General features: G+C 46.7%; 1 protein-coding gene across 12 annotated transcripts in view; it reads left to right on the forward strand.

The window, feature by feature from the left end:
* The window catches only part of LOC139411403 (tight junction protein 1a), a 175,493-nt gene that overhangs the window by 148,951 nt on the left and 13,091 nt on the right, over nt 1-13,451 (forward strand). For 5 of the 12 annotated variants that reach the window (XM_071157714.1, XM_071157715.1, XM_071157723.1 and 2 more), the window contains 11 exons: nt 639-747; nt 952-1,171; nt 3,450-3,634; nt 3,831-3,926; nt 5,174-5,256; nt 5,555-5,765; nt 7,493-7,593; nt 7,877-8,227; nt 9,795-10,094; nt 11,187-12,086; nt 12,396-12,478. In XM_071157714.1, coding sequence (XP_071013815.1) covers nt 639-747; nt 952-1,171; nt 3,450-3,634; nt 3,831-3,926; nt 5,174-5,256; nt 5,555-5,765; nt 7,493-7,593; nt 7,877-8,227; nt 9,795-10,094; nt 11,187-12,086; nt 12,396-12,478 — 2,639 coding nt within the window. Of the gene's footprint in view, nt 1-638; nt 748-951; nt 1,172-3,449; nt 3,635-3,830; nt 3,927-4,255; nt 4,283-5,173; nt 5,257-5,554; nt 5,766-7,492; nt 7,594-7,876; nt 8,228-9,794; nt 10,095-11,186; nt 12,087-12,395; nt 12,479-13,451 lie in introns of all 12 variants that reach the window. The other 7 variants (XM_071157711.1, XM_071157712.1, XM_071157713.1 and 4 more) reach the window with 3 other exon arrangements.

The following is a 13,451-nucleotide window of genomic DNA, read 5'->3' on the forward strand; positions in this document are numbered from 1 at the left end:
AGAGGTCGTTGTTATTGTTCTCTGATGGAAGTCCTCTCTGATATCAGAGTTGGATTCATTTAATCATGTTTATCACTAGCCACACATTTTAACGAAACACACCATGCTTTGTGTTCCTCCCACACCACAGTATGGGTCAAAGTGGTATGTGGGGAGGGCTAACTCCTCCTCTTTGCTAGCCTCCTTCCCTGCTGTACAAACACATATCTAGGCTCTGTGCTATTCCCTATGAGTGGGCTTCCAGGAATGTGTCCCAAATGGCACCCTATTCACTATATAGTGCACTACTTTTGACCTCTTCACTATGTAGGGAAAAGTAGTGCACTATAGATAATAGGGTGCGGTTTCAGACACAAACCAGGATGTTGTTTTCCACCCCTGGGCAGGGAGCCTGTGAGTGTTTCCTGGCCTTCACAGTGTGACTAGTTGAGATAGACTTGAAGTCTCCTTTCTGAGGAGGATGAACGTTGTTCTCTGATTCAACCCCATGTGTTCCTGGTTCAAACGCTGGCTCTGCAGCAGGGTAAATAAACGTGATATTGTGCTGGGGACCGCAGGGCGTTGAGGTGGGGAAGTAGACTGGCCTGAACCCTGGAGACCTGATAGTCTCTGTTCTTCTCTCTCCCTCCTTTCTGTAGGTAAACAACGTAGACTTTGCTAACATCATCCGAGAGGAGGCTGTGCTGTTCCTCCTAGACCTTCCCAGGGGTGAAGAGGTCACCATTCTGGCCCAGAAGAAGAAGGATGGTGAGTAACATGGGGAAAACAGATGTTAGATAAATGCACGTTGCGATCTTGACAGGGTCTGAGAGTGTATAGATTTGCGTTTGCACAGAAACACACATTTTAAGTTAACCTGGTTACATGTGAACTTTACACACGCTTTCAATTGTATACCTGAAAATGTTTCCCTACTTCATTTCTTCTTCTACCATTTTCCCTCAATTCCAGTTTACCGTCGGATAGTAGAGTCAGATGTGGGTGACTCGTTCTACATCCGGACCCACTTTGAGTATGAGAAGGAGTCTCCGTACGGCCTGAGCTTCAACAAGGGAGAGGTGTTCCGTGTAGTGGACACCCTCTACAACGGCAAGCTGGGCTCCTGGCTCGCCATACGCATTGGCAAGAACCACCAGGAGGTGGAGAGAGGCATCATCCCCAACAAGAACAGGTAGAATACAGGAGAGAGGCATCATCCCCAACAAGAACAGGTAGAATACAGGAGAGAGGCATCATCCCCAACAAGAACAGGTAGAATACAGTAGAGTGGCAGTCATCCCCAACAAGAACAGGTAGAATACAGGAAAGAGCAGTCATCCCCAACAAGAACAGGTAGAATACAGGAGAGAGGCATCATCCCCAACAAGAACAGGTAGAATACAGTAGAGAGGCAGTCATCCCCAACAAGAACAGGTAGAATACAGGAGAGACGTCATCCCCAACAAGAACAGGTAGAATACAGGAGAGAGGCATCATCCCCAACAAGAACAGGTAGAATACAGTAGAGAGGCAGTCATCCCCAACAAGAACAGGTAGAATACAGCGGGGAGAGACGTCATCCCCAACAAGAACAGGTAGAATACAGCGGAGAGAGACGTCATCCCCAACAAGAACAGGTAGAATACAGTAGAGAGACGTCATCCCCAACAAGAACAGGTAGAATACAGCGGAGAGAGACGTCATCCCCAACAAGAACAGGTAGAATACAGCGGAGAGAGACGTCATCCCCAACAAGAACAGGTAGAATACAGTAGAGAGACGTCATCCCCAACAAGAACAGGTAGAATACAGCGGAGAGAGACGTCATCCCCAACAAGAACAGGTAGAATACAGCGGAGAGAGACGTCATCCCCAACAAGAACAGGTAGAATAAAGTAGAGAGACGTCATCCCCAACAAGAACAGGTAGAATACAGTAGAGAGACGTCATCCCCAACAAGAACAGGTAGAATACAGGGGAGAGACGTCATCCCCAACAAGAACAGGTAGAATACAGCGGGGAGAGACGTCATCCCCAACAAGAACAGGTAGAATACAGCGGAGAGAGACGTCATCCCCAACAAGAACAGGTAGAATACAGCGGGGAGAGACGTCATCCCCAACAAGAACAGGTAGAATATAGCGGAGAGAGACGTCATCCCCAACAAGAACAGGTCGAATACAGCGGAGAGAGACGTCATCCCCAACAAGAACAGGTAGAATACAGTAGAGAGACGTCATCCCCAACAAGAACAGGTAGAATACAGCGGGGAGAGACGTCATCCCCAACAAGAACAGGTAGAATACAGCAGGGAGAGACGTCATCCCCAACAAGAACAGGTAGAATACAGCAGAGCCTACTCTGGGTGGAGACAATAGGGTAGGGTAGGTAGAGTGGGGGGTCGACAGCATTAGTCAAATAAGACACTAGCAGCCTTCCTGTCGGTGTAGAGATGGTAAACAACAACCCTAACATAAGGTGATGAACTAGGCTGTGTAAAGTAGGCCCCATTAACATCACCCCTAGTCTCAATTACACGGGTGACAACTGCTCTAGTGAGAATGCATTTGCACTATGAGTCCTGTGAGGGTAGGAGACTATCTATTCATAATGAAACAGCAGACTGACAGAGTCCCTGTTGGAGTCTAGGCCTGGCCTGACCTACAGCCCCTGGCTATGTTTAGAGAGAGAGAGATTCCACACCATGGGGCAGATGGGAACCTCACAGTGCTCCCAACATACCAGCGTGACACAGATATTTATCACTTGCATACATTAACGTAACCATTATATGCGGTGCACCGGGGCTACTCTGCCACGTTGTGTCCCTAGCCATGCCAGTGTCCTCTTCAGTCAAATGTTGTTTTTTTACCCCCCTTTTCTCCCCAACTTCGTGGTATCCAATTATTAGTAGTTACTGTCTTGTCTCATCGCTACAACTCCCGTACGGGCTCGGGAGAGACGAAGGTCGAGAGCCATGCGTCCTCTGAAACCCAACCAAGCCGCACTGCTTCTTAACACAGCGCGCATCCAACCCGGAAGCCAGCCGCACCAATGTGTCGGAGGAAACACAATACCCCTAGTGACCTGGTCAGCGTGCACTGCGCCCGGCCTGCCACAGGAGTCTCTAGTGCGCGATGAGAAAAGGATATCCCTACCGGCCTAACCTGGACGACGCTAGGCCTATTGTGCGTCGCCCCATGGACCTCCCGGTCGCGGCCAGGTGTGACAGAGCCTGTGCTCGAACCCAGAGACCACTGCGCCACCCGGGAGGCTTTCAGTCAAATGTTTACTGAATTCTAGGTTCTATTAAGGTATAGAAGTATTTCACAATAGAATAGTGGTAACAGGGCCGTAAATGACACATTGGATAACTGCACTAATTCAAAATAAAGGGCATGTTGGCAGTTTCCATTGAAATCCAATCTTTGAATCCATTGCCTGACACCTCTCCAATCGCCCTCCCACAGGGCAGAGCAGTTGTCCAGTGTGCAGTACACCCTCCCCAAAACGCCAGGGGGCGACAGGGCTGACTTCTGGAGGTTCCGTGGTCTGCGGACCTCCAAGAGGAACCTGAGGAAGAGCAGAGAGGACCTGTCTGCCCAGCCGGTCCAAACCAAGTTCCCTGCCTATGAGAGGGTGGTGCTGAGAGAGGGTAGGTGATCTCCAGAGCAGGGTCCATGGGATACGTCACAATACCTAAACTAGCTTACCACTGAGAATGCTTTCCCAGTACATTGCTTCATTCTAAAATATATGCTAGTGTGGAAATTGGAATGCAGCCATGTGTTTGCCTACAAATTCGACCTTGTGACCGTCAAATATGGTGTTTTGTGTCTTCTGTTATCCAGCTGGGTTCCTGAGGCCTGTGGTGATCTTTGGGTCCATCGCAGACGTGGCGAGAGAGAAGCTGGCCAGAGAGGAGCCTGACCTGTTTGAGCTTGCCAGTGAGTACCCTTTAGCTAGCCATCTCACTGTCTGTCTCAGCCGTGTCTCACACACACACACACACACACACACACACACAGCTGGAGTAACACAGTGCTTAGAGCAGCTCTGTGTTAGAGACTAGAGGGTGCCCTCATCTGCCTACTCCAGGTCCACTTGAGGGAGTAGCTAGCATCTTTAGCATGTAGTGTTCATTCTAATACCCGAAACAGTATTGAATTTCAATTTTCCTAAGTGCACTACTCCAAAATCCACATGTAAAGTGATTCCAGCCCTGGACGTATTTTGCGTAACCTATATCTCTGTAAACCTTGTATTTTCTTTTCAGAAACACAGCAACATGAAGGAGTGGAAAGTATGTCATGAAGTGCATCAACTTGTTTGTATCAGTGCTAATTGATGCTAGTTAGCTAGGTGGTAGACTACCCTCTGTACCGTAGATGTGTTTTCTGTAGTTGGTCATGTATGGCCTGATTCAGCCTGTGGGGAGGTTGTGGAATGACAATGTAGCTAGTTATGGAGCATGTACCCGTGGCACAGTTGCTATCCTATAGAAAATAAGCTGCATACATAACAGTACTAGTCTTCATTCTTAATTCCCAAGCCCCTAATGTCTGTGTGTGGATTACACCATAATCTGTACTTAAAATTTAAATTTTTACATTAGATTGGAGAAGATGCCTTATGCCATTGGTGTGTTTGACTGAAATTGTCAGGGCTAGTGATGTTAGCACTCTGCAATCTAGAATGCTGATTTAGAATGCAGGGTTGAGTGGTGAAAGATCCTGTGATAAGTGTTGAGATCTGAGTAGTGAAACTGCACCCAGGTCAGCTGGCCTCTCAAAGGCATTACCTTATGTTGGCAGATAGACAGATAAGGCCAGGCTAGCCATGTTTAAACAATTCACCTTCTTAGAACATTCCCGCTTAACTCCCCTGACGTTTATATCCATTTTAAATTTGAATCATGACTCTATTTGAAATGATTCCCTATCTTCTTGAATGTGCATTATCCCACTTCAATGCTTTTCACACATGTAACACATTTCCTGCATTGCGGATTATACTATACTGTGATGTCTGTAGTTGCACGCGCACATTCATAATGACACTACCTCTATTTTATGTTTTGAAATGTGCTTAAGGCATATTGCATGCACTAGGGTGAAGGTAATGAGCTGAGATGTATAGTGAGCTCTGCAGTAATATGACACCGTAAAACACTGTCCCTTCTCCCCCTCTGCAGAGAGTGAGCCCAAAGACGCAGGAAAAGACCAGCGCAGCTCCGGGATCATTCGCCTCCACACCATTAAACAGATCATTGACCGAGTGAGCGAGACTACTTACTACACGGATGCGCATACACACACACATGCACGCACACGCGTATACACGCATGCACCCTGACAGAAAACCTCACAGACAGATCCCCTCTTAAAGCACATACAACACACATGCATAGATAGACTCATCCATGGCTCACTACTGCTCTCTGGTGTTCATGGGATAGTGTTTTTATTTGACCAATATATGAAAATATAGTCTAAAACAGCAATTTGAGCAAACCTTTTAGTGTTAGTATTTAGATCAAATAATCTTATTTTTTGGGGGGGGGGGGTGTCCTTAGGACCGGCATGCTGTGCTGGACATCACCCCCAACGCTGTGGACCGTCTGAACTACGCCCAGTGGTACCCCATCGTGGTGTTCCTCAACCCAGACAGCAAACAGGGCGTCAAGACCATGAGAACCAGGCTGTGCCCCGAGTCCAGGAAGTCAGCCAGGAAACTCTACGAGAGAGCCCTCAAACTGAGGAAGAACAACCACCACCTCTTCACCAGTGAGTTTCTATGGGAGGGAGGGGAAGAGAGAAATAGTGAGGGGATGGAGTTGTCAGGAGTGAGAGAGGCTAGGGCTGCGTGCTGTACTGTAGTGCGGACCAGGGGCGCAACTCCAGTTGGATAAACACTCCAAACACCCTACCCGACCACTCTGAGGCGTCCGCATGATCCTAAAGCACACAGTTGCCTCTTTTTGTATCGCATTCCAATGCTAAAACTGTGTCGGACAAAAAAAATGCAATTTCAGAATGTGTCGGGGGGGACATGTCCCCCGTCCCCAGTGAAAGTTGCGCCCCTGGTGCGGACTATCAGCCGGTGGCACAGTACAGTCAGTGTCTTAGCGGGGTGCAGTTCTCTGTGTCCCCTCCTCCTCACGCAGGCAGGGCTGCTCAGGGCTCCGAGCTAACCTCCCACAGGACCCCAGCCGTCATTACCCATTCCCTGCACGTCCCTGCCCCGTATGAAATGGGAGGCGTGAATTCATTTTTTTACACACATCCAGCCTCTTCTTTCCCATCACCGTTGAGTTACTCCCTTATTCCACATGGGTCTGTAAATGAAGCACTGCCTGGTATTTTTTAGAACCCGCCTCGAGAGAGCGAGAACAACAGAGAGAAGTGTCACCTGTGGTATTTGTCAGGTCAAACAGATTGACAGCTGCCAGGCAGCGCTATAGACCTTGTGTTGTTGGACTCATGACAGCTCATAGTTACAACCGTGGCAACAACCGGTGCTGAGACAAGACGAGACGAGCAGCTTTGGGATGATACAACCAGTGATACTAGAAATAAGATTTTCCCCTCATGTAGAATAATAATTAATCATCAATATCTGAATCAATGATAGTTAGACATATCAATTAATTACTTGTTCAGGGCTTGGTTTCCCAAAAGCATCTTAAGGTTAAGTTTTTGTCCTTCGTAGGAGCATCGTTACATCTCCTTAGCTGTTTCCCAAAACCATCGTTATTAATGTTGCACTTGAAAACGCTCGTAATCTAACGCCTGCCACAGACCACTCGTAGAACAGCTAAGTGCGTTGCTTTTTTGCCCTCCCACGTCACTTTCTAAATAGAAGATCTTTGCTAAACACACAATCACATGGTTTATATGTCTCTCTGTGACCACCGATAACTTCAGAACAAAGTTGACTACAAATACAACATTGCCAATGTCTTTACAATTGATCCAAACGAGCGACATATAAAAAGATGATTCAAATTAACATCGAGATGACTGCATTAAAATATAAACAGTAGTCTATAGGCCTATTTCAATCATATTGAAATAGATTTCATGTTTAATCAATTGAGTTCTATTTTGCTACTTGTAGGCTACTGTCTGTAGTTTGTCTCAATAAACACTGAGTATACCAAACAAATATCTCTCTAGGAGCTAATCCGCCGTCATTATTGTGAAAAATGTGAATGTTAAGGTAATATTCTAATGGAGCAAGCTGATCCTAGAACAGCGCTTCCTTTCTTTTGAGCCTATCAGTTTGTACACATGCTCCAACGGCATGATAAGCGACCATTCTCTCTGCGTGGTGTTTTTTCAAAGTTCCATTGCTATCGGGAAACCAGGCTCTGACGTGTTAATCCTAATAGTTTTTCATGAGGTTATAAGAACAGTTTTTCAGTGATTATGAGAATTGTGTCATTGGTTCTCTGTATTCATTTGAGAGGTGCTTTGTCTCTGCTCTTTCTCTTCTCTCTATCCTTCCCAAGCCACCATTAACATGAATAATATGAATGACGGGTGGTACGGTGCCCTGAAGGAGACCATTCAACAGCAGCAGAACCAGCTGGTGTGGGTTTCAGAGGGAAAGGTAGGACACTCAGCGCCGAGACTAACATCATCAAACACTTACTAATACATTTCACTTTAATGAAAATGTTGTATTCAAAATAAATGTCAGACATTTTTAATATATAATGTATTTTGTGTATTAATACGTTTTTCTTTGCCATTCATTTCTCGTTTTTCTTTGTCTCCTCACTGTAATGTTGCTGCTTCTGCTCTTTATCTCCCTTCCCCCTCTCTCTCTCCCTCTCTCTCTTGTCCCTCTCCCTCCCTCTCTCCCCTGCTGTCCTCCTGTCGTGTCTCCCCAGGCGGATGGTGCTCCAGATGATGACCTGGATCTGCATGATGACCGTCTGTCGTACCTGTCGGCTCCGGGCAGTGAGTACTCCATGTACAGCACGGACAGCCGCCACACCTCCGACTACGAGGACACGGACACAGAGGGCGGGGCCTACACCGACCAGGAACTAGACGAGACGCTGAACGACGAGGTGGGCCTGCCCACTGAGCCCGCTATCACCCGCTCCTCAGAGCCCGTCCGAGAGGACCCGCCAGTAATCCAGGAGCCCCTGGGGTACGGCGGGTACCAGCACACAGTGCAGCCCGACCCCCTGAACCGGATCGACCCAGCTGGATTCAAGGCACCAGCGGCCCAGCAGGTACCGTTTATGAGAGCCGTGCATCTGCCCTGTTGTCTCGAATCCGTGGTGTGCGTGAGGAGGGTGTTCTGGCGCCGCTATTGAAGCAGTGTTTTAAAACAGTATTATCTACTAACACAAAACAAACAAAAAAGATGGAAAGAACATTTGTGTCCACTTAAGTATTTATTCACTATCGTTGTTTGTGTGCGTGTTTTTTTTATTTTTGAAGAAAAAAAATGAAAAAAGCAAGAATAAGCTTGACTGTTATAATCAGTATTCACGACCTGTGTTAGTGTGACTGTTATAATCAGTATTCACGACATGCGTTAGTGTGTCTGTTATAATCAGTATTCACGACATGTGTTAGTGTGTCTGTTATAATCAGTATTCACGACCTGCGTTAGTGTGACTGTTATATCAGTATTCACCACCTGTGTTAGTGTGACTTTATTATCAGTTTTCACAACCTGTGTTAGTGTGACTGTTATAATCAGTATTCACAACCTGTGCTAGTGTGACTGTTATAATCAGTATTCACGACCTGTGTTAGTGTGACTGTTATAATCAGTATTCACAACCTGTGTTAGTGTGACTGTTATAATCAGTATTCACCACCTGTGTTAGTGTGACTGTTATATCAGTATTCACCACCTGTGTTAGTGTGACTGTTATAATCAGTATTCACGACCTGCGTTAGTGTGACTGTTATAATCAGAATTCACGACCTGTGTTAGTGTGACTGTTATAATCAGTATTCACAACCTGTGTTAGTGTGACTTTATTATCAGTTTTCACAACCTGTGTTAGTGTGACTGTTATAATCAGTATTCACGACCTGTGTTAGTGTGACTGTTATAATCAGTATTCACAACCTGTGTTAGTGTGACTGTTATAATCAGTATTCACCACCTGTGTTAGTGTGACTGTTATATCAGTATTCACCACCTGTGTTAGTGTGACTGTTATAATCGGTATTCACGACCTGTGTTAGTGTGACTGCTATAATCGGTATTCACGACCTTTGTTAGTGTGACTGTTATAATCGGTATTCACGACCTGTGTTAGGTGTGACTGTTTTTGTTGATGTCGATGTTCTCACTGACGAGAAGAAGTTTTGTGTCTGTCAAGTGTCTGTATCGGTACCCACCTATGTGCTCTTCCTAGTTGTTTCACTTGTGATTCGGACTGATACCAGAAAGTATTATGTGCATGTTGGAAATGTCAGTGTTAACCACGTATTGCTGTAAATGTATTTATCTGGGTCGATTCGGCCATTATGATATCCACAAAGTTTGTCTTCTGATGTGTAAGAGAAAAAAAGAAAAGCAAAACATTGTACTGTAATCTAGAATTAAAATCCAATCAGACTACATTAACAACAGAAACGTTGTCCTGTTGCGAATTCTTACGTGGCAGATTGAGCATAAAGCCATCAGTTGAATTTGGTCCGAGGATGGTGAGTTACTGAGTCGGTCGGTGGAGGAGGTACAGAGCAGGCTGTGTTACGCTGTAACGTTAACATTAGTGAGGGTGTATCCCTCGTGCAGTAGCACCGTGTATTAAACGTTTCTGAACCACTTCACAGAATGAGAAAGCAGAGGCTGTTCCGGCCACCATGCCTATCCTCCCTCAGCAGCCTGTGTTACTGGCTGAGACAGAGGCAGTGCCCCCTGCTGTCGACAACACCGTAAATGGTGTAGCTGGTTTGAGCCATGGTTTAAGCCTCGGCCCTATCGCTGCTCCCCAGAGCGAACCCAGCCCAGGCCCCGGCCCCGAGGCTGACTGGCTTAGGATGCCCACCCCTGATCTAGCTCAGCCCCTGGCCCCGGCCCCAACGCTCGAACCCGAACCCCTACAATCCGGACCGCCCAGTTCAGAACCACAGGTACCCATCGTCTGGACGTGGCCTGGCCCCGGCCGACCCCGCTGTCGGTCTGCTGTGGCCTGTCGCTGCCTGCCTGTGTACCGCCCGTCACACGCTTTCCTTTCACTCTTGCATGCCTGCCCGCTGTCCACTGTGTGCTTCTGAGAGAGAGTGAGAGAGAGACTGTGTATCTGAGCACTCGTAAACAACAGTGGGCTTCTTGGAGGAGAATATAGACTGATTGCTGCATTGGTGTGGTACCTATATAGAGAACAGCAGCGAAGAACCTGAGGCTCTCACTGTTGCTTACCCTCTTTGCATGGCTACAACATGTTTCAGTTGGTTTCTCTTTTCTGTTTAAACGTAGCAATAGAACAGATAGTGGTGGTATATTGGTTGATGCAGACTGAATGGACCATTTAATTATATAGATTTATTTGGCGACATTCTCTTAAAGTCATCAATCAGTATTTTGGATATTTTATTGATGTTTTATTCCCTGAATTTGAAATGTAGCCATTCCGCTCCAACTGTGGAGTATACGTTTTAAACATCCCATGAAGTTAAAGTAAATAATAACTTTTCTGAGTTCAGAAAGTTATGTTGTTCAATGACTACTTTTCAAATGCCATGGTTTTTAAAATGGTTTACATTGTAAGATAAACATTTGCTTCTAAAGTTCCAGATATCTTATTGCGGCAATTTAATTTGGCTTGTAATTTTATCAAGATATATATTTTTATTTTGTTTTGTGTCAACTTTGTTGGTTTTGTTTTTGGGTTGCAGTTTAAACTAAAGTGGTATGTTGTGTGTGTATATATTGATATATATGGAGAGCTCCTGTGCGTATTGGCTGCTGTGATCTGACATTCAGACCTGCATTCTATTTGACCTGACCTTTAACCCCTACCTCTGAGTGTCTCTATTTCAGGTCTCCCTGCTTCTCCTCTGCTTCCTTCTTCAGCCATTATTAATCTTCTGTTTTAATATTCTACGTTGTCTTCTCTTATTTGATTGTTATATTTATATACACATTTATTTATTGGATGTGTGCTACTGGTTGCTCTTGTCCCATTACTCACCATTTGTTTCTTCCATTGTCTATTTCCTCAGATATACAAGAAGGATCCCTACCTGGAGGATCCAATCAGAGTGAACCATGGTGGTGTAAAGCCGTCTCCGGCGATGGGGCCTCCCATGACCTACGAGTCCCAGCCTCCTTACCAGGACCAACACCCGTACAGAGATTACGATCACCCTCCTAACCGCTACGACGGGGGTGGCTACCTCGAACCAAAGTATCGTAACTTTGACTCTCAACTGCACCACGAGAAAAGTGTGCCTCACTACGATGACCAGTGGCCTCCTTACAACCAGCAGACCTCTGGCCCACCACCCCACCAGCAACCTCCTGGGCATGGCTACGACCCCCGGCTGTCCTACGAAGACGGACCCAAGCAAGACTACAGCCCTCCTCAGCCGCGCTATGATGAGGCCCCGCTGGGCTACAACGGACGACCTCGCTACGGAAAGCCTGCAGGACCAGGACCCATCCGCTACGATGAGTCTCCTCCATCCGGCCCAGGGGGCTACGCTCCTCTACGTTACGACCAAGAGCCTCACCCGTATCCCCCTGCAACACGCTCTCCAGAGCCCCCTAAACAGTACTACCAGGGGGAACCTGCCCAGCGGCCAGGACCTGGGCCGGCCTACAACCAGGCACCACCTCAGCACCGAGGCTACAAGCTCCCGCCCCAACAGTACGAACCCATCATGAACTTTGACGCCCCCGTGCCCGCCCCCAAACCACAACCAGAGGCTCTCCGTCCCTCGCCTGGTGACACGGTGATCACTACAGCCCCCAATCTCCTTCCCCCTCCCCCCAGAGTGGAGCCGGAGGATGACCCGGCCATAAGGGCCCAGTCGGTGCTGTCCAGGGTCAAGATGTTTGAGAACAAGCGCTCTGTGTCTGTGGACCGAGCCAAGGAGGCAGGGGACACCTTCGGGCTCAGGGTAAGCATCTGGAAAACACCTCACTCTTGTGCACGTATGTAATGCTCAGTGCTTGGCCTGGGCAGGAGCTCAAATATTCCTGTTCCTCTTCTAGAATATTAGCTCATGTATTGTGGAGCTTCTGCACCTAAATACAAACAGTACTCAAAATGAGTACCGGAACCTTTTTTAGTCCAAGTCAAGCACTGGTAATGCTCACAGGATTACCTGACCCAGACCTCTTCTAATTATATGTGGTTGGTCCAAGTGATGTCCGTAAAGGTTTACTTTTCCAGGAATTTTATTTGCATTTCAATCTTGCTCCCACAGTCAGCAGATCTGCCCACCAAACCAGGTGCGTGCATTCCTAAAGCCAACTCGCTCAGCAATCTGGACCAGGAGAAGTCGTTCAGGTAATGAGTCATAATGGAGTACTGCACTGAGCCCCCCACAAACATACTACATCACACCACAGAACAGATGCTGCTTTATCTTTGAGTTCCTGATGTGTTTGTTAGGGCTGTCAGGTGATCCACTCTGAAGTGGATAATAGGGCTTAGAAAAGTAAATGACTTTTGAAGATATGACCGTGTACTGTATTGTATGGCTGCCATCTTGCGTGCGCCGACCCAACTTAGCTATTATTTTGCCGTTTATCTACTTTTTTTGCACTAAATGTATCTGCTGAACATCAGACTGGCTGTTACTAAACTCAATTCTGGGTTCAACTTCGAGTTTGACTCATCTGCCCTGGGCTCTTTGTGTACCTCCAACCAAATCTTCGGGCTACCCAAGAAGAAACGCAGGCGAAAACGAGGCAGGAGAGCGGGCGTCCTGGTGAGACAAAGGCAAAAGGAAAACCAGCCACAACTTCCCTTCATTCTTTTGGCCAATGTACAGTCACTTGATAATAAGATGGATGACCTCTCGCAGATTTGGGAACAACGGGACTCTCGTAATTGCAATATCCTATGTTCACCGAGCAGACAGGACATCGGATTCAGGGAAATCCAGAGGGGGAGGGGTATGTCTCTTCATCAACAGCAAATTGTGTGCAGAATCTAGCACAGTGAAATAGAGTTTCGTCCTATTGTTCACGTCTTGAAATACCTGATGCTGACCTTTTTACCTCCTGAGATACTTTTGATCTGTTATTGTGACTGCTGTATATATTCCACATCAGGAGAACAACAACAAGCTGGCACTTGATGAACTGTACAAGGCTATAAATAAGCAGGGAACCATGCACCCGGATGCTGCTTTTCTTGTTGCCAGTGATTTTAATTCCATGCCACTCCTGCTTCCTGTTTACAAACAAAAACTCAAACAGGAAGACCCATGATGTGCTCCATAGAAAAATGGTCTACCAGAGCAGAAGCTATTCTA

Source organism: Oncorhynchus clarkii, chromosome 6 (genome assembly GCF_045791955.1).
Source record: "Oncorhynchus clarkii lewisi isolate Uvic-CL-2024 chromosome 6, UVic_Ocla_1.0, whole genome shotgun sequence".
NCBI lineage: Eukaryota > Metazoa > Chordata > Actinopteri > Salmoniformes > Salmonidae > Oncorhynchus > Oncorhynchus clarkii.